General features: G+C 37.7%; 1 protein-coding gene across 1 annotated transcript in view; it reads right to left on the bottom strand.

The window, feature by feature from the left end:
- The window catches only part of LOC142150745 (uncharacterized), a 29,560-nt gene extending 3,782 nt beyond the window's left edge, over window positions 1-25,778 (bottom strand). The window contains exons 1-10 of the mRNA XM_075205938.1: window positions 25,636-25,778; window positions 22,728-22,852; window positions 22,197-22,249; window positions 17,931-18,082; window positions 17,432-17,535; window positions 11,516-11,580; window positions 10,462-10,601; window positions 8,304-8,428; window positions 2,616-2,671; window positions 1,191-1,327 (exon numbers count right to left, since the gene is read on the bottom strand). Coding sequence (XP_075062039.1) covers window positions 1,191-1,327; window positions 2,616-2,671; window positions 8,304-8,428; window positions 10,462-10,601; window positions 11,516-11,580; window positions 17,432-17,535; window positions 17,931-18,082; window positions 22,197-22,249; window positions 22,728-22,832 — 937 coding nt within the window. The 5' untranslated portion in view covers window positions 22,833-22,852; window positions 25,636-25,778. The remainder of the gene's footprint in view (window positions 1-1,190; window positions 1,328-2,615; window positions 2,672-8,303; window positions 8,429-10,461; window positions 10,602-11,515; window positions 11,581-17,431; window positions 17,536-17,930; window positions 18,083-22,196; window positions 22,250-22,727; window positions 22,853-25,635) is intronic.
- Window positions 25,779-26,099: the final 321 nt, after the last annotated feature.

Genomic DNA, 26,099 nt, shown 5'->3' with positions numbered 1-26,099 from the left:
TATGTAACAAAGGGAGGCATTTAGCTGACAAGATGCAGAGAAAGCATACAAGCAGAGTAAAACATTGGTGCAGTTATGCACCTAGATTGATGATCAACCAGGTAAAGACTTATGTGTGACAAACAATAGTTTAACAATAGTTTAAGTTTGGTTAACTCACATGGTTTGAAAGCTCGTTCCTCACAGCAAACAAACAGGGTTCTGTGCAAACAGAACCATTGATGGAGATTTCCTCTTAAAGGGAAGGTGGGTGTGTGACTTGCCCATCAAGATAGGGCTTGGGGAGGAGTATCATGTATAAAAGCTTGCTTGTATCAATTGTTCAGGGAGACCAACGCTGGGGAAGCTGGCTGGTCTATAGAGAGTTGATCTTTGTCTAGCTAGCGTGTATGGTCTCCAGAATTGCTGTGAAATCTGTACGGTGTCAAAAACATTTACCATCCTGACAATAAAACTACATAAAAAGGAAGAAGTTGTTCGCGTATGCTTCAGCAGTAGCGGGCTCTTGCAGTGTGACAGAGTGCATTATCCTGCTGAAAGAGGCCACTGTCATCAGGGAGTACCTTTCATGAAGGGGTGTACTGCTACAATGCTTAGTAGTACAATGTTTAGGTAGGTGGTACATGTCAAAGTAACATCCACATGAATGCCAGGACCCAAGGTTTCCCAAAGGAACATTGCCCAGAGACTCACACTGCCTTCTTCCCATAGTGCATTCTGGTGCCATCTCTTCCCCAGGTAAATGATGCACACACATTCGGCCATCCACATGATTCATTAGACCAGGCCACCTTCTTACAATGCTCCATGGTCCAGTTCTGTTGCTCATGTTCTCATTGTAGGTTCTTTCCATGGATATAAAAATGTGTAAGAGATCTATTTTTTTTATTTATAACCTCAACTGATGATAGGATGATTTGCAAAATGTGTTGGCTATTTGCTTGCTGCTATATATTTGAAAATTTAAATTTATGAGCTTCTCTGCAGCACAAAGTGTTAACACATACCTCCCAGTTGTTCTGAATTAGACGGGATAATCATGATGTAGGGGACTAATACCCCGTACCGTCAGTAAGGACATTTGTTGGGAGGTGTTTTCTGCGAACTGCTACTTTGCACAACAGATAAGGGGGTGTTTTTAGGGGAGGAGGAGGATTATGGGCAGCTTAGCGGAACATGCACATACTTACAGACAGACTGAGGATCCAGAATCAGACCATAGCTTTGTAGTACATTCTGTTTATTTGCTATCTCTTGAGCCACTTGAGGATATGATGTGGTCCCTGGAGTTAAAGCCAGTTCCACATCACTGATTACTGATCCTTCTCTGTATGAGAAAAAGAGAGAGTGGAAGGCATTATTCATGCGTTGTTTTGTTTTCTGCCATGTTTTATAAATACAGAAACAAGGCTGCTTATCCCATGGTAGATGCCATGGGAAGAGCCCAAAAATGTGTTATATTGAATATTTGTCTAGGACAATCAACCATTTAGATATTAAAAATAATGGAAGAGGAGGCCTACTGCAGCTTCTAGTCTGACTATCACAGTTTATAATACAATGCTATGCAGCTTCTGTGTTTCCTACATATGGATAACATTCATCTTTTTCTAATGATAAGCAGCTGGGTTTAGCACATGCTTGTAAATAAGTCAAACATTCTTAAATTTATATTTATTATTGCAAGCATATTAGTACGGTAAAAAAATAACATGTAGTTGCAGAATCTCATAAGGCTTTCTGACCTAAAGTGATATGCATTAATGCAATAAAAACTCCACTATAAGCTAACCACTGCCTATATTACACAGAGCAGGTGTTGTTTCAAACAACTAATATAAAGCTCAACCCTCTTTGGAAAACCTTCATGTTTTTGCTCAAATATGTGCCTGCCAAAAGTGGGATAGTACTAGGGCTGAACAGCTGCTAGAATGGCAGTTAAGCAGTAGTGAGCCAGACCATTGTGGAAGGGTACGACTATAGCACTCAGGTCTCTTTTACATTTTATGTGTATTCCCTTATCACATTGCTCTAATTATGGTTGTTCTGTTTTTGCTTTATTAAAGTGATGTAGCTTTTTGGTGACTGTCACGTTAAGGATTTTTTTTTAATTTCCTGAATAGGTGTGAATCTGTCTCCACTTCAAAATATCTGGGAGGAGATAAGGCAAGGTAAAGTGTCTCATTGTAGATAAGTGGTACCTATTAATCAATGAGGCACTCTTTATCATAGGCATTTGTTAAGAAACCAACTCAGACATTTTGATAACTATATATAAGACTCTCCTGTGAGAATATTTACAGTATGTGTGTACTGTTGCCCTTCTTTAATATAACTGACATGAGTTGAGAACTGAATGCCAAACTTTGATTGCCAATGCATACAGTGAGAGCTGCTAAGTACATTGGGAGAAGTGTCTTTGCATGTTTCTAAACTTTATTGATATTTTACCTTAAAACATCAAAATCATAAAGAGCAGTAATCAGCAGTGAGATGCAATAACATGTCAAACTGCAGATTAGTAAGAAGACATCATTGTCATTATAATTTTAACCTAATGCCACTGTTAAAGGAAGACAATTATGGTTTTAAGGGTCACAATATCTGGTACTTACCTAAATGAAAGCACTAGTAACTGTGCCAAATTAAAATCTTTTAGAATACTTTTGAGCTGAAAAAAAGAAGAATATCAGTTTAAATGTCTGAACAATGCTGTCGAAGTCAGCAAATTGGATAACGTCATTTCAATTAAAGTCGAGCAAACTTGGTTGTCTTTGTCTGAAAAGATGCGTACGGTACGCTACGACGTACAAGGGCACGCTACGGCGTGAAAGGGCGTACACATCCACTACACGTGGCAGCAACAATAATTGGTCTTTTACCATACATTCGCACAAACACGCATACTAATAAAATAGTACACATTAATGGTAGTTGCAACACATAGTCAGTTATGTCGAAATATAGTAGTATTTATATGTTATATTAAAGTTACATGCATATTAATGAAATATACGGAACAGGTTGAAGGAATCATATCATGAGTGGTATCATAATAAACCTCTTTACATTTCCTACTGTTTGGTTCACTCCGCGAATGAATCGCAGAGTGCATACACAAGTTATGAATGATAGGGAATTATGAACTACTTAAGACTAAGGAATCTTGGCGGGAAGAGCCGAGCATACCCCCTGAAGAGATGACCCCCTCCTTTGGATTCTTTGGGATGAACTAGCCAATGATTGACAACCCCTTGGACCTTCCTGAGACCTGGACCAATAGATGCAAGCTATACCATCTTCATTGTATTACTGTATTTCTGTGTGTATATAAGCAGCAGCTTCACATCTAGTGTTCAGACATCTTGTCCCCAGACTTCAGGATTGAATGACTGCACACTGGATCCAGAGCACCTGCGATAAGTAATGGCTGTATTTATTATTACTTCGCTTGAGCATATTATTCTACTTGTTGCGAATAAATCTTTGTGCGTTGGAAACACAAATCGAGGTTCGACAATCGTTATTGATGCATATTATATAATATATAACTATGGTAATTGTTACAAGTATCTTTTGTTTCTCCCTATGTAGATAAAATGTTTATGTGCAAACTATGAACACATAGAGTACTGTATTGCTACACTGAGCAATAATAAAACAGATAAGGACAGTGGCAATGGCTATTCTTGTACCAACTAAATGCCCCTTGGAACCAGGGCAAATATCAAAAACAGGTTACAAGATACAGAAATTAAAGGACCTTAAGATGTTTAGGGAGAGGTTTGCTAAAGTGTGTTTTTCAAAACTGCATGTTTTCTGGGGTTTTTATGTGTAGTTTGTAAACCGTGAGATTCACTGAATGCAAAACCACCAAAAGCACCCGTTCTGAAAACTGATCCTGATTTTTACACATCTAAAGAATACAAAAGCTGAAGGGCAGATGGGTTGACATGTGGAAGAAAAGCTGGTAGGCATATGAGATGGTATGTGAGAATAGCTGGTGAGCACATTGGGTGGCTTGTAAGAATAACTGGTGAGTAAATGGGGTGGCATGTGAGAGAAAATCTGTTGTGCATAAAGGGTGACATGTGAAAGAAAAGCTGGTGAGAATATGGGGTGGCACCTGAGAGGAAATCTGGTAGGCATTTAGAGTGGCATGTGAGAGGAATGCTTACGTGCATATGGGTTGAAAGGAAAGAAAAGCTGGCACACTGGGCAGGCGGGGAATGTGAGAAAAAAGACGTGGGGAACACGAACATGAAAACGTCATGCAAATGGATTGCCAACAATAATACAAAGTATGTTAAACTAGTGCAATGAATACTCAAATCAGCATATACAGATAGATATAGATGTTATACATTTTTAAAGAAAATTAAGAAACCAAAGTAGTCCATTTCTGGTTAAAGTGAAAGGTCCTGCACAGGACGAGGTCTTAGCAAAATTAACCAACCAGTTTATTAAGTGGTACTGGTGGTCAAACTTGAGTTATGCACTACTAAATACTAAATACTAAATACTAATTACTAAATGGAGGCAAATCTCTGTGCATTCAGAAACCAGGCTCCAGTTTGTAGCAGTAAATTTGCATACACGCTTAAACATATTATCATCCATAAATCAGGACTGAGTAGGACGGATGTGGGGATTATCTGTTGTACTGCATGATAATACTGAATCTACAGCTAAGCACAGGATATGATGGGATGTGTCCATTAAGACTTCTGCCTTAATCATTGTAATTTCATTGCTTTTTGGAGTTTGCATGGAAGAGTTTTAATAGTTTTCTTAAATTTTAGATGGTGTGTAAGCTTAACAAGCCTTAATCGGACGTGTTAAACCATAAGGATTTTTGCCTATGGAATTTATCATATTTACCATTATATTTTTATATATGGTTTAGTGGGAAAAGTGGGGCAGGACAAATCATAAAATCAACCATTATAGTGACTGGATGAAATGAAGTATGAAATGTTACCATCACTAATTTACTGACAATGTAGTCTATAGAAACACTTCTTGATTTTAAGCTTCATGTGCAGTTTGGTGTTCATTATCACCACTGTTTTCTCCATGCACATAAAAGGCTGTATAATCGCTACATACATCCATTTTAGCATCTGGCCATCTCATATTTAAAGGGATGCCATCATGAAAAACAGTTTGTTTTTAATTATAAAGCGAGTCCTGACAGAGTGGACTTATATATATATATATGCCCATGAGTTCAAATCTGAAAAGTAGTAATAGTCCACTATATACAATGTACAAATACAAATACAGCCTCTAGGGGAGCAATAGGAAACTGAAGCAGGTAGAGGATGATATTATAAAAATTAAGGAAACAAAGTTTCTTAGAGACATCAAAGATTATGAATCTGATCTCAGAAACCATGAATATAAACATGTCAGGGAACCCACACACAACCTTAAAAACTGACATTCTTTGAAACCCCTAACAAAAGGACACATCAGACCAATAAATACAGGAGAAGAAAGGATCATAGAGACTCTTCTGACTACACGGAAAGGTCAAATAATAAGTCTCCATTGATAAAAACCACCTTGAAGAGGTAAAGAGGTAATAGAGTCTATAAGCCCCTTGATCCTCGAAATATAGCCCCCGAGAAGAAGCTATGCAGAGCTAGCTAAAGAGGGCTACAGAAAGTGTAGCCAGTCGGCATCTGCAGTGTCTAGAAATTTGAAACTGGACTTTTTAGACAAATTAAGCAAACAGAGGCTGACCAGAACATCAACATTTTTTTTAGACCTAGCCAGGGAGACTCTATCCCCATGGAGCAAAGATAAGAAAGGAGGAAGCCTTTTAGGCCAGAAAAAAGAAGAAGGAGCCCAGTAGGTTTAAGGGAAAATGTGGAGGTCAGAGACCTAGACCCAAAATAAGACGTTGAAACCAATGGGAAATGGTATCTGTAATCTCAACGAGATATCTCTTACAAACCCACAGAAAAGAATTCTAAGTAAAGGTTTAAAATTTGCTCCTACAAAACAACTTAACAAATTTGACACCTATATAGACATCCATGTGCTAGACATTAGCACAATGTGTTCTATGAAGAGGGTAACAGACTAATAAAACAGATACCTGTTTTTATTTTTAAGTGGACTAACATTTGCCTTTGTCTTAACTCATGACAGGATCCTATTTTTAGCTTTATTCAATCAGCCATTTCTATTATTATGTATTAAAAGAAAAACATTGCCGCCCACACATAGGGATATCCCATCTTCACACACACTTGTTACTTATATATTTTTTGTCTCCTGAATTCAGTAACTGGTTACATACATTTTTTAGAAGATCAGAACAAACAATCGTCGCTATACATTATAAAAATCTCAAAATATGGGAAATCTAAGATATTAAAAATGTTAAATATATTCCTGATTTAGAATTCACTAACGAGAAAAAATAAGCAGCTACAGAAATAGATAGATGGAAGCAGGGGTAAGTGAGGGAATGAGAGAAGCAGGGGGTAAGGGAGGGAGTGAGAGAAGTAAGCAGTAAGGGAGGGAGTGAGAGGAGCAGGGGGTAAGGGAGGGAGTTAAAGAAGCAGGCGGTAAGAGTAGGAGTGAGAGGATCAGGCGGTAGGGGAGGGAGTGAGAGAAGCAGGGGGTAAGGGAGCGAGTGAGAAGAGCAGGCGGTAAGGGAGGGAGTGAGAGAAGCAGGGGTAAGGGAGGGAGTGAGAGATGCCGGGGTTAAAAGAGGGAGAGAGAGGAGCAGGGGATAAGGGAAGGAGTGAGAGGAGTAGGGGTGAGGTACAGAGGAGAGCAGGTGGAAAGGGAGAGAGGATAGTACTTGTTCTGAAGATAGGGGTAAAGGGGGAGAGTGGACAAACAGAGGAAACAAAGGAAAGGAGAAAGAACACATGGAAGATATAAGGGAGAGGTGAAGAAACACAGGGGAAACATTATGAAAAGTTGAAGACCTCCCTAGGGATATGAGGGAAAACGTAAGTACAAATGGAAAACATGAGATAGATGTAGGAACACCAGAGAGATTAGGGAGAGGTGGAGGGATACAGGGGAGTCATTAAGTAACACAAAGGAGAGGGGGACAGAGGGGAGATGTAATTGGATACAGTAGAGGTGTGGGGCAGATAACCATGAATCATTTAATATTTTTTATATTATACTATATAGTGTTAAAAAGCATCTAAAATTATTATCACATTATCAAAATCTCTAAAGCTTCTGGAGGCTTAAGTGGCCACCAGAACCCTCAGACATTCACTTCAAATTTCCATACCAGCACTTCTAATTTTCACCTTCGACCACTGTCTATCTATCTATCTATCTATCTATCTATCTATCTATCTATCTATCTATCTATCTATCTATCTATCTATCTAACTATCTATCTATCTATCTATCTATCTATCTATCTATCTATCTATCTATCTATCTATCTATCAATCTATCTATTTATCTAGCTATCTCTATATGACTAGCATTTATGGGTTATCGGGTCATTCCTATATTATTCTAAATGGGTTGGCTGAAAATATAAATCACTGTATATTGTGTGTTGCAATAAGATTTCAGGATGACATTTGAGAATATGATATTTTTTTAATTAATTTAAATTGTCCGACTGTGGTAAGATTTTCTAAAGTTAGGGTATAGTCTTTTTTTTTTTTTAAGTGGACTATGGGCACGAGATACACTTGCATGTAAGTGCATTTCTGCGATGTAAAGATACATCTTGGTGCAAAATTGACATTCTGCTAATCCTCACAACTTGCCTCCATATATTAGAGTTGCATATATATTGCATATATTACATATTGCATATCCTTGCACTCGGATATGTGGATAATGGTCTTTAATACATAGCACAGTAAAGGCATACAGGGTTAAGCCTCCTCTTTGAGATGCATCTTATTTTGAGTTACATGCATCTTGAAACATGTTTGCTATAAGGCGTACATTTTGCTACTACATAAACCAGGTGCAAGATTAGGAGTTGATGATGAGGATCGATGAACCATTGCAACGTCAGCATGTATATGCATCTACGCTAGATTAAAGGTTGCACATAACTTAAGATGCTCATGCACAAATGGAACATCTTTACATTCAACTTTAATCAGGCCCTCAGTCTTTAAAATCATGAAAAACTTTTCTGATGATACTGTCCATTTCAATATAAGATGGACGGATGCTAAAATGGATAGATGCTAAGCTATTCACGTATAGTGACCACAATAATAGTATTACTATAGAATATGCTATCAGTTATCCTGTAGTTCTTGTTTCCAAAGATATCTAGTCTAACTTACCCCATTGGTAACATTGGTCTCCAGGTTCTTAAATCTTTCACTACTTCTGTTTTGTAAGGCTATACTATAAGCAATGTTGATGAATCTTGGGGAAAATGTAAATACGTCGAAATTTGTCTTCACATCTGAAAAAACAAAATAAGATAATTTCATAGAGATATACAGTATTTTACAAGTAAACTGCCTGCTTACACTATTTTATGCTTAGGTAATTCTGCTATTCTTGGTGAACATTGTTCAACCGTTATAGCTATTATTAATAAAATGAAAAATATATACTCATAAAGTGCTGCTCACCGCCTGTGTAAATAAATGCTACTTTAATATATATTTATGTATAAAAAACTTTATCCCTGGAAGGCTGTATACCTTCCTCCCCTTTCCGAAATGTTGGGGAAAAAGCTACAACACCCCTCTCATGGGACATGTAACTGACTACACTGCAACTCATCTAACATATAAAAATACTGCAATATAATAGCATAGTTGTTCAGAGGGTCCTGCACATCACAAAAGGACAGGCAAGCACAATTGCAAAAGAACAGAAACATACCAGCTAAAGTTAGCAAAATTCATTGTAAGACACACATTTGAGACAGTGGTTAAGAAACATCTAAAGAACAAGGCAAAAATCAAATAAAATTTCGTTCTAAGGGGAAAATCTTGAAGTTTCACCATCTTGATACCTACTATTCAGTTTAATATTTTGTACTTTAAACCACTCTAGTTTGTTACCCTTCTACTTCCCCTTATTAATCCACCACTGACCCTTGATAGTTCCTTTCTCTTGGCACAATTCACAGGTTAATTCTACTCTTCTCTTTGCCTCCCATTACCACACCCATTCCTTCCCTACCCAGCTACTGGTTATATAACCCACCCCAGCCATCCTTTCTACATCTAGTTTAAAACATAAATTACATTCAATCCTTATTGTATATATACAAAGTTTTCGAATGCCTTATATCACATTGGAAAATAATAAATTATGTATAATGTACTATAAACCTGATATCAGATATATACATACATACAGTGGTGTAGCAAGGTGTCAAGGTGTCAGGAGACAGCACCTCCTGAGCCCCTCTCCCCCATTGGGCCCCAATCCCTATTTAAAACCAGAACTGCCAGACAGTTAAAAATAAACCCATTTGTATCATAACGTGATCACACAACTTTCACCATGGTATGCAAAATGTATATTCTTTATGTTTTTTTTAACTGTGGCAGTGCTGGTTTGGTTTATGTATCACTGTAACTCATTTTTCCTACAGTCCCACAACCCTCTCATGTAATTCCACCCCCCATCTTCTCTTTGATTTGTAAATCCCCACCCATCCCTCTTCAACCCCCTCAACCCTACTGCCACTAATTCTACTGCCTTCATTCAACAAATTGCATTTAGTTATGTTTTCCATACCGTGCTTATAGAATTTTGATGGGGTGTTCCAGTGAAGAGGGAATAATCCAAGGTACAAGACGTAGCACTCTCCATTGACATTGAAAGATGAAAATTAGAATTTTTCACTTGTTCACTTTTCAATGGAGAGCGCTGCACTTTGGAATATATGTTATATATGTAAAATGTAAATGGATGCAATTTTATAGCTGTACAATGGATACTGTAGGAGAAGTGGCTGTATGGCGTACCAGTACATACACCCACACTTAGACCGCAATAATATATATATATATATATATATATATATATATATATAGTGACAAAGGGAGTGGTTTGCCACAGGCCTCTAAGGGGCCTATTTATTATACTTAATTTGCATATAAATTTAACAATTGTCCTTATCTATCAACGCTGCTTCGCAGCAAATATCATATATATCTGCTGCTTTGCATCAGACCTTGTTTCACTGAGCAGTACCTATAAAAGTATATGGGGGCTGCTCAATAAGGCTATTAATCAATCGCAGAGAGAGAGAGAGAGAGTATGGGATGGGTGGGTACCCTAAATGGTAGTGGGAGGCAAAGAACAGAGAGGAATTATCCAGTTAAAGGTGCCATGGGAGCAGAAAGATTACTGTAGAAGGGTAATTTATCTAGAGAGGGATTTATAGGAAGGAAAATTAAACTTTGCTATTTTTCACAAGTCTTTCAATAAAGGGTAACAATAACCATATAGCAATCCCATGTATTAACTTACTATTCACATATAGACTTGCTATACGTATGATACTGGTTAAATTTGAATTTTGAAGAGCTTCTACAACTTTGGCACTATCCACACTTATTGTGTAATTAAGACTGTATTGAATCACCATGGCTGCTGATCCACCAACATTCCTAGACAAAAAGAGAGGAGAGGTGAAGGATAAGTACAATATTAGGGTTTGTGAAAAAAAGTCCTTAGTTTGATTATCCAATATGTAAAAAGGCTGAACAGTACCATGTCACCAAGCAAATACAAAGGAAAATGGTTATAAAGTAAGGTTTCTTTGGTATCTGACAATGCTTCTGCTTTACATCAGCCACACACTGTCCCCAACAGCTACATTTCACTACCTTATGTATCAATTGTTTTCTTCACCTCCTAAACTGTTATACAGTGCCATCTTTACCTTCTGTTTCAGGGTATTATATCTTATTTATATTATGATAACTTCAATTTACAAAGCTATAAATTATGTTGCTGCTTTATAAATAAAATATGCTAATAATAAAAATAGGATAAAAATATCTCTAATATGAAGTTCAATATTTCAAATTCATTATAATCATTTGTAATCATGCCTATTTTGAGGAGCTATGGAAAGCATTAAGTAGTCTTCCTACAGTCATTGGGGGAATTCAATTGGCCACGTTACTTGAAAAAGTAACACGGTCTGTGCACTATTACTGTTACTACAGTAATAGTGCGCGTAATTACTGTTATTACGGTAGTTTTAATGCCAGCTTTTTGGTTGATATTACCGTAATAACCGTAATACCTTTAACGCCGTGTTACTATTTCAGGTAACGTGCCCAATTGAATTCCCCCCATTGGTTTTAAAACATTCTCAAGAACGCAAAATTTGAAAATATTTTATTTACAATGTATTTTTAAATTATGTTTTTTGACATTTTAACTGGATTCTTCATGCTCTCCGGTATAAACAGTTTAAAAATAAATATGTAGATTTACAAAAAAATACTTTAAAACTTGCCCATTAACAATGTTTTAATTATGTTAATAATGTCTTAAAATGAGAAGGTCATACTTAAAGTACACTGCTGGTGGTTCTTGCAGACTGTTGCCATAGAAATTCTTTAGTTCTGGTTTCAACTGCAAAACAGCCAATAAAAGATCTATCAAGACATGCAAACATTACTACATCATAGTTATTCATTTGCTTCCGATGTAAAGGGAAGGTCCAAGGTCATATTCATTGGTCTTGTAAACCTGGATAGGTGTAATTCACTGCCTATATAGAATGTTAAAGAATTGTATTAAGATACTGTTCAGTGGTCATAATGCTGTGTAGAGGTATTGTCCTATAGCTTTATAGAGAGTAATATAATTGCATTATTACTTTCTACAGTGTGTAGATTGTAATATCCTATACTTTCACATCATAGACAGTAATGCAATCATTCATCTTGTTTTTCATGCTTGGTGTCCAGGAGTCATAATTAGAGATGAGCGGTTCGGATTCGAGGAAATCCAACAGATCTGAGATTTGGGGTTCCGAGTGAAAGAGAGTTATGACTCATTTACGCGTGACAAGTTTGGATCTCAAAATGAGGCAAAACGTAATCTCTGGGAAAATATTGATTGATTCTCATGTGCTATGTTATACCAGACAGTGTGTAGGAAGGAGGTTAGCTGTAGTGCTCTGCTCTGAAAATAGAGCTTAGGGTGAAAGAGGGATGTAGAAATCAATAGAATTGTGTGATTGTTGTAAAACAGTTCTATAGGGATCAGTCAGCTAGAATAGTTTGCTGATCAATTGGCTTTAATGTCAATCTGTCAGAGAGTTTAGACGTAGTAGTGGCTACTGGTTGTTATTAATGCATATATATAGTACTAATAGACTGAGTTAGATATAATTCTGAATTAACTAATATATTTAATGGAGAAAAACAGTATGCTTTTGTTTTATGGCTGTTAGCAGCAAAATAATTTGATTAATTTATTTTAAAATATTACGTTTTTCTAGTGAAAGTAATCTTGTTGGGGCAGTGACATCTGTATAGGGTGGGAAAAAAACAGTGTTTGTGTGTGAGGGTCAGCATCATCATCATCATCACCATTTATTTATATAGCGCCACTGATTCCGCAGCGCTGTACAGAGAACTCATTCACATCTGTCCCTGCCCCACTGGAGCTCACAGTCTAAATTCCCTAATATAGACACACACTCACACACAGACAGAGAGGGAGACAGACAGGTAGAGACTAGGGTCAATTTTGATAGTAGCCAATTAACCTACTAGTATGTTTTTGGAGTGTGGGAGGAAACCGGAGCACCCGGAGGAAACCCACGCAAACACAGGGAGACCATACAAACTCCACACAGATAAGGCCATGGTTGGGAATTGAACTCATGACCCCAGTGCTGTGAGGCAGAAGTGCTACCACTACGCCACCGTGCAGCAGAACCGCTCCAAAAATACCATATTCTAAACTTGCTTGCATTATTCAATACTCGTCAAGTTGCTAAGTGTCATTCAGAGACATCTATATTAAGTGGGGTAAAAAGAGCGTTTGCAAGTGAAATTATTTTCCTGGGCATTTTTGATATTCAGTGACCGCATGTAGAACATTGCAGGTGCAGCAAAAAAAAAAAGTAATTTGCTATGCCACTAACTGAAGCAAGCCCATTAGAAAAATTAAACAACAAAAAAAATAGTGTATGGTGCAAGAGATAAAAATGTTGAAACGCTACGTACCCACTAAATTTGGAATGGACAGCATGCATCATAGAGAGTGCAGAGGCAGTAACAATCAGATGTCGTTAGATGGACAAGAGGCATTAGCAGATATTTAGAGAAGTAAATACCCAATTGTAAAGCGCTACAAAATTTGTCGTAGCATTATAAATAAATGTTGATGATGATAGAAGAAAGTGTCCTGCACCTATACTAACAAACTTCAAAGACTACGCACACAATAAATTTGGAAAATAATAGGACATCCACCATAGACATTGATGCTACAGAACCAGGCAGAGGTCATTGAATGGACAGTTGTATGAATGAACAAAATTAGACATTTATAAAAATAAATAGATAAAGGCGGCATGCACCCATACTAAAAAAGTCAAATACTAGTACTATGCACTTCTCGATGGGAAGATCATTCATTGGAGGCCAAGAGCAGAGGTTTCGAATACCTTGTTTTACTTAAGTGGATGTTTATGCTACAAGTAAGGTAGCTGTGGGCTGTAATGCTGCCCTTGTAAATCAAACAAGGGGACTCTGATATATATGCCAGTTACCATGTATATCAACATCCAGTTACCATGTATCTACAAACTAATGTCCAGTTTGAGATTAAATGTCAATGAAGTGTAGTATCTGACATAATACTGTTGGTTCGGGACGCTCTGAATGGGCGGGTCTCCTTGGTCTGATGCCGGAAGGCCAGTGGTGTTTGGAGCCCAAAGTGCCTGTATTTCCTGGGCACAGGGCTGTAAGAGACCTGAAAATGCAGTGATGGTGGGACTGAAACCCTCACCTTGCACAACTTTGGGGTAAAGGGAACTGCACAAAACTTGCGGCAGAGGCGGTCCCAAAGACCGGTGTATATAGATATGGAATGTTTAACTAACAGAACCCCCAAAAAAATTTTTTAGTAGCTAAGGATATTTGAACAAATTTAGGGTATCTTGTGGTTGCTGAAGTCAAAAGTGAAAGTAGTCGTTTCGAATTGGCTCTAATTCTTGAGGTAATGAATACCCTCAATTAATAGGAAACTTAACCATAATACGCGCATATGGGAATCTACCAGAACATTTGAGAAGGTGAGACATGCAAATATTTCAGGTGTTCACTCCACAATCCTTCTAGAATATTCCCCCTCTGTATATAAATGATTGGTCACCAACCAGCAGTCAGTTGACAGTTGGCAGATGAGCAGTTCCTGTTGTCTATTGTGTTTTTCTTGTTTCTCGTCCATGTAATATATTTCTATACAGATATAATTAGTGTAAATAACTGTCCTGATAACCCAAATAAAAGAAAATCGTACAAACAATATTTTACTAAGCATTAAATGTAATTATCTGAATCGGCTTACTATGTTTATTTGTTATTATACCAAATAAAATGCCATTGTGTATTTCATGTGTTTACTTTTGTATGATTTGAGACAATTTCAATGCAATCAGTAAGTAGTCTCTGCCTGACATTATTTTTTTGCATTTTTATGTTTTTTTAATGGCGTACCGATTATCTAAAAAATTAGAGCCAATTTAGCAAAACCGATGTCATATTCGGAATCACCATCACAAAGTTACCCGAAAATCACTTTATTATGATTGGCAATAAAATGAGTGTTGACCAGTGTAATATATATGTTATATTAGAAAAGTTTAAGAAATATGTAAAACAGACAGTTCAGATAGGCCAATAATTGGTCTTTCCACACAAGTAAGTATGTATAACAAAAAAATGCAGTTGCCAAAAACATCTGTCTTGACAAGACAATGCAATTGAAAGTTCCCATTCTGAGGAATTAAAAGGACAGAATTGGGCACTGGCAAAGAATACGGGCCTGATTGATTAAGGAAAGTACTCATTTTTTTTACTTACATTTTCTCCTGGACAAAGCCATGTTACAATGCAAGGGGTGCATATTAATTTATTATTTTGCACATAAGGAAAATACTGGCTTTTCTACCTAGAACAACTTTAATTTTCAGTGTAGAAATACGATATCAAGTATTTGTGTGCTATATGAAAAACAGCCAGTATTTAACTTATGTGCAAAATAAAAAACTCATTTTGCACCCCTTGCATTGTAACATGGTTTTGTCCAGAAAACTTGAGCATGAAAACTTCTCAATTTCATACTTAACTTTCTTAATAAATATGGCCCTACATGTATAGATATGATGGCTGATGATTTATACTATGTGATGGAGTTATAGTTTATAGACTGCTTAATTAGTTTTTAAATTGAATCAGAGAAAGCAAATGCAACAATGGCAGAATGACAAAATTCTTAATTAAAATGAGAGCAGACACAAGACCTCAACTAAGAACAGCGGCATTAGTAAACATTTAAAACATAAGAGCGCACAAAGTTAAATGGTGCAAAGCACATGCACATAGTTTAAAAAACTAAGCACTTCAGCGACAGGGACTGGCAGTTTTGTGGCTGAAGTGTTTGATTTGTTTGGGCCCTCACAAAAGCCAACATTTTGGTTGTTGAACTGGAGAATAGATAAGGATGTCAACAAATGAATCATGGGCATTTAGATAACAGTGGTCACTGCTCATCTTCCTCAATGGTGACAAATGACAATGTTATCATCACCATCATCATCCTCCTCATCATCAAAGATGTCTACATAAATTACATTTTCAGTTTTAATAAAAGAAGATACACCAAGTAGGAAACTGCTAGGCAGCATGTGTGACACACTGTAGAGGGTCCGCAGCAATACTTTGGTCAAAATTGGTAAAAATGTAGATAGTTGTGAAAAGATCATTAGAAAATAGATTGTAAATGAATGTTAGTGCTATATAGGAGCAAAAACAGCTAAATTTTTAATTAAACCCAGATCCAAAACCAAAACCTTTCATGATTTTGAAAAAATCGTAACAAAAATAAAAAACGAAGACATTTTTGAACCAAAACCACATCAAAAACCAAAACAAGGGGGTCAGTGCACATCTCTAGTCATAGCAGATTCCTCGCCTCTTTCATGTTCGTTCTACATGACATTTGCTATGTGACTTGTCCAATGAGTCTCCACTGCCAAAATGCTTATTCATGCTCTTGTACTTTTCTGACTTGTTTATGGTAATCGTGTTTATATTGGTTTTTGAGTCTTGATTCTCTCCTCTTCAGACCATTCTAAATGGAGTTATTTCCTCCCATCACTCCATATCTGTCACCACTTTTTCCAATCTCTCAGTTGGCTCCCTATTACATTTTGCATTCAATTTAAAATTCTGCTATGCTTCAGGACTCTTCACAACCTTGTGCCCACTTAAATCTGTTGCTTAATGTCCCACTAAACCCAACTCACTCCCTATTCTTTCAGTGGCTGTCCTATTTATTCTACTCATATTAACGTGACCAATTCCTTATGCAGCTCCATATCTCTGGGAGTCTTTCCCTTCCTACATTCATCTGTCATCCTCCTTTCACACCTTCATAAGCCTTCTGAAGCACCACTCGCTGAGTGATGCAGTCAAATACTCTCCAATGACCCCCACTATGAACTTAGGCCACTGCATTAGATTATTACCTACTATTTAATTTTTTTGCCTCACCAAATTGTACATGTGCCAATTGGCAGCATATCCAAAAATGTTTTGATATAGAAATTCATCTATTCATTCTGATTCTTCTTACATGAATACAACATGTCAATATTCTGAGAGTCTTGCTATATTTTTATTGTATAAGTGTAAAATATTTCCACTTCCAGTGTTTGTGGAAAGATCAGATACGCTCAGACTTAGGATATCAGAGTTTCACGGACAGCAACTTGTTAATTAATTCAATATTTTTGATTCATTTTTTGTCTTATTTTATATTTATCTGCACTTCTGCTGGATGTGGACTAGTCAGTGTTTTGCAGCACACATATCATCAGCATCAACATTTATATAGTGCCAGTAAATTCCATAGTGCTTTACAATTGGGGACAAACATAGTAATAACCAATACTGGGTAAACCAGGCAAAGAGGTGATGGGGCCCTGCTCGCAAGCTTACCAGGCTTACAATCACACATATCTGTCACCATGAAAAACATTTGCCAATTTAATTACCAGCAGCATACATATGTTTCTCTCTATATACAAATGGGATGTTGCAGAGGTTGGACCATGGGGATCAGCAAGATATTGGGAGCAGGGACAACAAAAGCAACATAGAAAATATGTACATCATCACCTGCATATATGATAAAAAAAGAATTTCCCACAATCTAGTTAAATCTAATGTAAAAGACATACCAAACTCAGAACTTTATCTTGGAGGGCATTGGCATCAGATGATGAAGTATTGGAAAGACTAGTTGTATAGTCCTGTATAACTGTGAATGTCACTAAAACACCAGCTGTAATTAAACAAACATATAATTATAACGTGGCACCATAGCCATGCAAATATGCATTCCTTTTAATTTACACTTTATTTATATATATGAATAAAATGTTTTTTTAAAATCTCCTCACTAAGAGAAAAAACATTAAATCAGCACTAACTAACACATAAGTCTCGAGACAACAATTAATTGTACAGCAAATGAAAATCAATTTACAACATGTAGCCATGGGGAAGCATTTTTCTGATCTAAACAGTTAAACATTAAGAATTATCTTACCCTGCCCATTCTCAGATCTTTAGTCTAAATATATTGACAGTATGTTCCATAGCAAAGAAAGGTAACCATCTATGAATAGATTTGTGCAATTTTTAGTCTGATGGAAAGTTACACTTCCCATAGCTTACCTTTGGGATCCAGGAAAAAGAGATCCACAATGATATTCCTGCTCCTGAAATTTGCCTCTTTATTTATTATTTGTTGGATAACCATTGTTTTGCTTATCACGCTATCCTGAAAGTATAGGTCGACAGAGGCAATGACAGCGAGGGAATCATTTCTGTGTATGGTGAAAGGCATTTGATAATTAGATGGGATGGAAGACTCAGGTATAAATGAGAACATATAAAGAAATCAAACAAAACAATGTCAAAAGAGCATGGCGCCACAAACGGTCTTTGGTGCCGTATATAGAGCATAGGACGAAACAGGACACGGCATACAGAGCAATACAAAAATAAAGTGCAGCAAATTATCAACCCAATTGAGAGCAGGTAGACCAGGAAAGGATGTATGAGTGTAGTCCAGAAAAAACATAATCTAGGGATGCCGAAAGCAAAGGTATTAGAGGAGGACATAAGGATAAGAGGGCCCTGCTCATGGGAGCCTTCAATCTAGATGGAAGGGGTAGACTAACAAGAGACACAAACTGGTGGAGTCAGGATGAGGGGACTAGAAATCTGTAGAGAGAGATGAACTAGAGGAACAGAGGGAGAATGAGAATGAAGGTGAAATGTACTATGATTGGTGAAGAAGGATCATAAAGTGGCAAGTTGTGGTGGGCATGGTATTGGTTAGCCAGAAGATTAGCCGGGTGGGCTTTACTGAACAGGTGAGTTTTAGGGGAACATTTGACGTTTTGCAGGCCTGAAAGAACAAGGGAGATCATTCTAGAGAAGGGGGGTGGCAGCATGGGAGAAATCTTGAATGCGAGAGTGAGAAGTGGTAACCAGAAGAAAGGTGAGGTGGCGGTCATTAGCCGATGGAAGAAGGAGAGCGATAGTGTGAATGGTGAAGAGTTTGGAAACATAAGGAGCACTGGAGTTGGAGAGGGTTTTGTAGGCAAGAGTGAATGCCTACAAATGAATGCCCTGTAATGGAGGGGGGGCCAGTGCAGTCCTTGATAGAGAGGGGAGGCTGATGTAGTCCAGCAACAGATGAAGATAAGTCTCGTTGTAGCATTGAGTACTAACTGGAGAGGAGCGAGACGGGTGCGTGGGAGGCCAGTAAGGAGGAGGTTTCAGTAATCAGGAATTGGATGAGAGTTTTAGTGGCGTTGATGAAGAAGAAAAGTCTGATGCAAGCTATATTGTGGAGATGAAGGTGGCAGATTTGGGTGAGGGATTAGATGTGGGGGGCGAAGGAGAGGGAAGAGTTTATGATGACATTCAGGCATTGAACTTGGGGAAGAGAAAATATGTTGATATTGCCAATAGAGATTGGGAGGAGGGGAGACTCTTGAGGGAGGAAATACTATAGGCCTGTTTCATTAAGGAAAGTAAAGCAAAAAAATTTGTATTTTTTTACTTGGCAAAACCATGTTGCATTTTCGGGGGTTGTAAAATTAAAATGTGATGGCAGATTTATAAATGAGCTAGGGCATATCATAGTTCAACTTTACATTTCAGTGTAAAAATAAAGTTATGAAGTATTTGTGTGCTACATGAAAAATCAGCCAGTTTTTAACTTATGTACAACATAATAAACTAATTTGCACCCCTTGCAGTGTAACATGGTTTGTGCAGGAGAAAAATTAATCCTTTTTTTGCCTTACTTTCATTAATGAATCAAGCCCTATGACCTTACATTTGGCCATGTGCAGTTTATGAAAACAAAGGGACATCCAGGAGGAGATGGCAGAGAGGCAGCAGGACACCTTGGAGAGGAGGGAAGGGGGTAGGTCAGGAGAGGAGAGGTAAATTTGGGTGTCAGTGGCATAGAGGTGGTACTGAGGATATTACTGGGCATATTACCATCTGAATAAATTTGGTTTGCTGTGCCGCAAAATGAGATATTAGCGATATTGGTCATATTTATAACATGGAAATTTCCCACAGCTTGAACTCAAGACCTGAACTCAAGTCATAGAAAATCCCCATGTTATAAATATGACCACGGCAGCTTAGAGCTCATTTTGCGGCTGAGCTCTTAGGAGCTTGTCTTGTGTTATTTGTCAGAGTTTTTAGTTTGCCAAGGCTCCATGGAATTATTACAGAAAAAGGCCTGATTCATTAAGGAAAGTTAAGCAGAAGTAAGTTAGTAAGTAAGGCAAAACCATGTTGCCTTGGAGGGGGAGGTAAATTTAAATTGTGATGGCAGATTTATATTTGAGGTAGGGCATGTCCTAGATCAACTTTAACTATCAATGTCAGTGGCGCATGCAGGGGGGGTTTCTGAATCTCTGTATTGTATACAGCACCGCCACAGACGCTTCTTAGACAGCGCCGCGGCTGCTGTATAGGACAGCGCTGGCGAAACGGAGCTGCTGCGCTCTCGTTTTTTTTTTTTCTTTTTTTGGGTCGGCGGGTGGAAACCCCCCCCGACAATCCTCCATGCGCCGCTGAATGTGCAAATAAAATATCAAGTATTTGTGTGCTACATGAAAATTCAGACAGTATTTTCCTTATGCGCAAAATAATAAATTAATTTGCACCCCTTGATTGCAACATGGTTTTGTCCAGAAAACTTGAGTAAGAAAACTTACTCAATTTTTTACTTAACTTTCCTTAATGAATCAGGCCCGAAGACCCAGGATCTAGGTGAGAAATAAAGAGGGTGAATGAGGGTTGTGTAGGGGTGATTTTATTTCAATTAAAATAATTTTTGCACTTGTAACGTGTGTTTTATTTACATTTTTCCTTTGTACCTCAAGTACCAGCATGCCTTTGCAGCCATGGGTATGCTGGTGTTTGTAGTACTACAATTGCCAGCATGCCCAAAGTCTTTATGGCATCCTGGGCATGTTGGGACCTGTAGTGCACCATGGACTAAATACTTTTATGCATTATAAAATTATTATTACCCTACACCCACCAGCCAGGGATGTGGGAAGAGCCCTAATGCTATGAGGACAGAGCTGGGTACATCTGGGGCGAGGGTGGGATTTTTTTTTGTGAGGACCCAATCTCACTAGGGAATCCAGCTATGCTCTGACTGGCTTGGGACTGGTTTGGTATTATGGTGGACCCCATGCTGCGGGATTCTCTACTATAGTGCTACCAGTCAAGTCTGGAAAAGCCTAATGCTGGTAATAGTAAAATCGGGGGCACCCCACTCTTTTGTTTTTTGTTTTTTTTACAATTTTTCCGTTTTTTTTTTTTTACTTGTTGCGTAGTTTTAAATAAAGTGAATTATGCCAACATTTTGAATGCTGACCTTTTAACTGTGTAGATATTATAGACATGTACACATTCTGACTGTTGACCTTTTAACTGTGTCAACATTATGATTGTCGAACTTTTAGTATACACATTGTGACTGTTGACATTTTAACGGTTGACTTTTCATCAATATCCCCTCTTGTCAGGGAGGATACCGTACACAGACAGAAGATTCTAAACATGGAAATTCACAAGAAGATTCTAAACATGGATATTGGCAAAAATGAATGCTCTTGACATGTAGACAGACATACTTTAAGAATATATTTGGATATAGACATTGTTATGAAGGAGATAAAGATTCTGGACTTCGTCCCAAAAACTATATCTTCTTGTAATTACCAATTAGAGGCTATCATAACACTAAGTGCCTCTATTTTACAGCTCTAGCCAACCAAGAGCTCTTAACACCCCTACAGATACACTAATCACACCCTACACAGAAGGTACCAATCCACCCCAATATACAGTGCAAAAAGCTATAAAACAACACCAGCAAAAGAGCTATAACATTTAAAGCCCCATAAGTATATTGGTGGTACCATATCTACCGTGTTCCCTACATACCACCTCTACCTCCCCCCTCCCCCCCTCTCCCTCCCTTCTTTTCCGTTTTTTCTTTTTCTTCTCTTTCCCCAGGTTGCGCCACGGCAAAAACAAGAAGGCAAACAACGAATTCGGAAACCGGAACATCCGAAGAATCCGTAACGGCAGCACCGACCCCTAAGACACTCCCGCCAAGCGCAGACGCCCAAGGTAAGCTCACCACAAAGAGACCCTACCACCTGTTCCCAAAAACTATATCTAGCTAAATATGGCTCTTTTTTTAAGCTACATTTGGCATAGGCATGAAGGTTTTATAGGCAGGGAGAACAAACATGAAGTTAGAGAAACAGGAAAATAAATCAATTTTCTTCATCAGAACAATAATTAAAAAACTGCATATGTTTGAACGTCCTAGTATATATAATAAACATTAATTTGTTAAACAATTTTATATAAGGAGCAACTTACATGAAGTAGTTAACAACTGGTTCCACCAGTTGCAGGCCAAATACATCCCTGAACTGCAACAGAAAAATAAAGGGGTTGAAGCTGTAACATACATTATACTTTATTTCCTTTGGCTTAGATAATATTGTCGATAATCTAGCATGATAAACCGGTCTTATAAACTGAGAGAAGTTAATTTGATGATGTAAGATGGGGATGTAATGCCAATTATATAGTGAACAAGTATGAAAAACAATATTAAAGGTCATAATCCCAAAGGGAAAAAATGAGGACGTTCTCTAATGTGACATTATTATTATTATTATTTTGGTGAAGAGTTTTTTTAAATGTTTAAATAACCTTCACATAATTACTTGACAAGTTAATCAATGTTGACCTAAGCAAAAGGTACAAATAGCGTGAAAATAACGTAAGTGAGGAGTAAAGACTCTGAGAAGGACTGACAAATTATGTAAAAGTGAACTAATGTTTTATGAACACTCAAACACATAAAAGTATTTAGGATAGACAAAATAAAATTCAGAAACTTACAGAGTCTTCAATTGCTTTAGCCCAAAATTGAAAATTGCTGCTGGATTTATCTGACAAATCTGTTGATTGAGGTATGTTCAATATTCTTAGTGAGAGGTTGATCATGTTAAATGTTGGTTTGAATCCTGTGAGTAAAAATATGAAATAAATAAAAGTATTTGAAGCAAGTGTTAAACCCTTTTACTAGCTATTTTTGAGTGGTTAGTGTCTCCACCTAATTCTATGTTACACTTAGGGTAAATCTCTAGTCATGTAACCTTTTATCGCAAAGGATAACTTCGTTGAAAGCAAACTTACCACTATACTATACTCCATTCACACAACACCCTTTGACCAACATTACTATGTGACTGAATCATATAGCACACTAAGCACTTTTTACCTTTGCATTCTGGCTGGACCAATATGAAATATGTAGCACTTAACCTCATGTATTCCACAGATTGTAAGCTTGCAAGCAGGGCCCTCTTACCTCTTTGTCTGTCTGTATTACCCAGTATTGTTTTATTACTGTGTTTGTTACCAATTGTAAAGCGCTACAGAATTTGCTGGCACTATACAAATAAATGATGATAATGATTAGCTGGATTAGCTGTGGTTCCTGATTCATCTAACAGTCTCACTGTTCTCTGCTCTTAGTGCAATCCTTTACCTAATTTCATTCTTGGCCCATCCTGCCTGTGCCCAAATCCACACTCTGTGTTACCCCCCCTCCACCTCTCCCATTTCTCTTATCTCATTCTTCCCCAATAGATTGTAAGCTCTCACAAGCAGGACCCTCTATCCTCCTGTCTGCTACTCACAACTTGTTCACCTGTGCGTCCTTGTATTATGGCTTTTGCATTTTCTGTACTATGCTTTATGTTTGTTGCCTTTTGTGTCTTATGTATTTCATGGTTAGCAATTCTGCCTCACAGCACTGGGCTCATGAGTTTGATTCCCGACAATGGCCTAAGCTGTGTGGAGTTTGTATGTTCTCACCATGTTTGCCTGGGTTTCCTCCAGGTTTAATCCCACACTCCAAAAACATACTAGTAGGTTAATTGGCTGCTATCAAATTGACCTTAGTCTCTCTCTCGGCCTGTTTGTGTGTATGTTAGGAAATTTAGACTGTAAGCTCTAATGGGGCAGGGACAGATGTGATTGCGTTCTCTGTACAGCGCTGCGGAATTAGTGGCGCTATATAAATAAATAAATGATAGATGATGATGATGATGTGTTTATGCTTCTTGAATGTTCTGCATTATGCTTGTTGGACTGCTATTTTGTATGTACTATGCTCTATTCTCCCACTGTAAAGAGTGCAGAGTACTACTACTACTAATAATAATAATAATCATTATCATAAGTACCTGTATCAGAAGTATAGACAGTTTAAAACAGGCCAAGCAACATTACACCCATCAGAGACTTGGCAGATTCAGTGATAGGAGCAATGTTTCTAGTAAAGCTGGAGCTCTTTTTAATGTTGTATAACAATGTATAATGTAAGAAAAAGAAACAATAGTGGTATTGCTAGTTTTTAATTTACAAACTAACTTTAGACATTGTTGCAGTTGTTACATTTAAAGCAAATTATTAGCCAACGTTTCAGAAACAATAGATGTCATTTTGTATCAACATGAGTAACATGAACTGATACCTGTAATGGCTAACTGTGAAGACAGACAACAAACAAATTTATTTTGAGAATGTTGATCTGTAACTCTCATTCACTTTATTTTCTGTTTTTGTTTTGTGTAAAAAAAAACAAAAAAAAAAACTATATGAATGATTTGCCAGCTTAAATTTATACTTTTAATAAATTATAATACTCTATGTGGCAGGTCCAGACTGACAATCTAGCAACTCTGGCATTTGTCAGAAAGGCTAGTGTGCCCGGAAGTACTAGTGGGCTGGTCTGCAGGGCCAGCGCTACCATTTGGCAAACCTAGGTAGTGGTTAATGGGCACCTAATACAGTGAATGAGAGACATAATGTCACTCATCCTGTGTTTTTAATATCCCCATGAAGCAGCCAGCAGTTTCTTATAAGTAAAACTGTTGCTTGCTGCTTCTTCATATCAGTGTTACACTTCGAGTGTGGCGTTTGAGTATGATGTCACAGCCAAGCGCCACCTTCAGTCCTAAGAAGAGAGGATGCCTGCTCCACCTCCAGCCTATTTGGGAAGAAGCGGAAGTGAGGGCATAAAGCAAGGGGAACTGCTTTTAATAAAACTGTTGCAACCTTTCTCAACCTATGGTCAACACACATCCTGAACTTAACTGTGCTTTATAGTGCATTGTATTTCAATAGGCAACTAAGGGCCATGGGTGTTTATGTGCTTTATTCACCCTTTAGTGGTTCAGAGCTGACAAATATGTAGTGATGCCCCTGGTAGGAACCCTAAAGGGGGAATTCAATATGGTCATGTTAATTCTATTACCATTAATACAGTAGTTTTAACCCTGATTTCTGATCACGGCTCCCTGAGCTGCGAGCAAAAACCTGCGTTAAAGGTTGCCGTATTAACAGTAATAGTGTGCATTATGTAATATCGGTATTTCTGCGCAGGCCGCGTTACTTTTGGCAGTAACGTAGCCAATTGAATTCCCCCCCAAAGTGTCAGTTGGTCTCAATCAGACTAAACTTAAAACTAAAAAGTGCTTACAACTAATATCCATTTAACTGGGAAATATTATAATGTATTATTATTATCCTTTATTTAAAAAGTGCTGACCTATTTCATAGAGCTGTACATTGAGGGGATCTTGATACAAATAAATAACATAAAATGGCGTGAAATAGATGGTAAAAATGGTCTTCCCCAAATGAGCTTACAATCTATTTGATACTTCGTTACTCATACACCCATAAGAAAACACAGACATGCTGATGAATGGTATTTGTATTTAGAAATGTTTCTCACCTTGAACCAAAAGTGTGCCTGGCACGATGGTGAAATTAACATTCCCCCTTGTTGATATGAGGTTCCCGAGTGCTGTGTTTGCATCAAAGTAATTAGTGGTATTTATAATGAAATATGCACTGGTATCAGTCCAGCCACTGTTATTTCTGAAATGTAAATAAGAAACAGAATGTATAAGCCATATAGCATATATTTGTTTTAAACCATGGTTGGCATGCGGCCCAGCATGCCTGTAAATATGGCCCAGCAGGAGTTTTGGTTGTGGCAAGGGGGCAGCACTGAAAAAAAATTAAAAAAAATACTTACCTTGCGGTCACGTCAGCTGGCGCTCCGGCTCCCTCCCTGGTCTCCTCCTCCGTGTGGCGCTTGCAGTGAATGTTGGGGGTGACGTCATCACTCCCGACATCCATTGCGTAGCTCAGCACAGAGGAGTCAGCCGCGCGAACTATCAGCAGCAGTGAAAG

The sequence above is a fragment of the Mixophyes fleayi genome, chromosome 4 (assembly GCF_038048845.1).
Source record: "Mixophyes fleayi isolate aMixFle1 chromosome 4, aMixFle1.hap1, whole genome shotgun sequence".
In the NCBI taxonomy this organism is placed as follows: domain Eukaryota; kingdom Metazoa; phylum Chordata; class Amphibia; order Anura; family Limnodynastidae; genus Mixophyes; species Mixophyes fleayi.
Note: the sequence above shows the minus strand (reverse complement) of the source record. Positions and strands in the feature narration are given on the sequence as shown.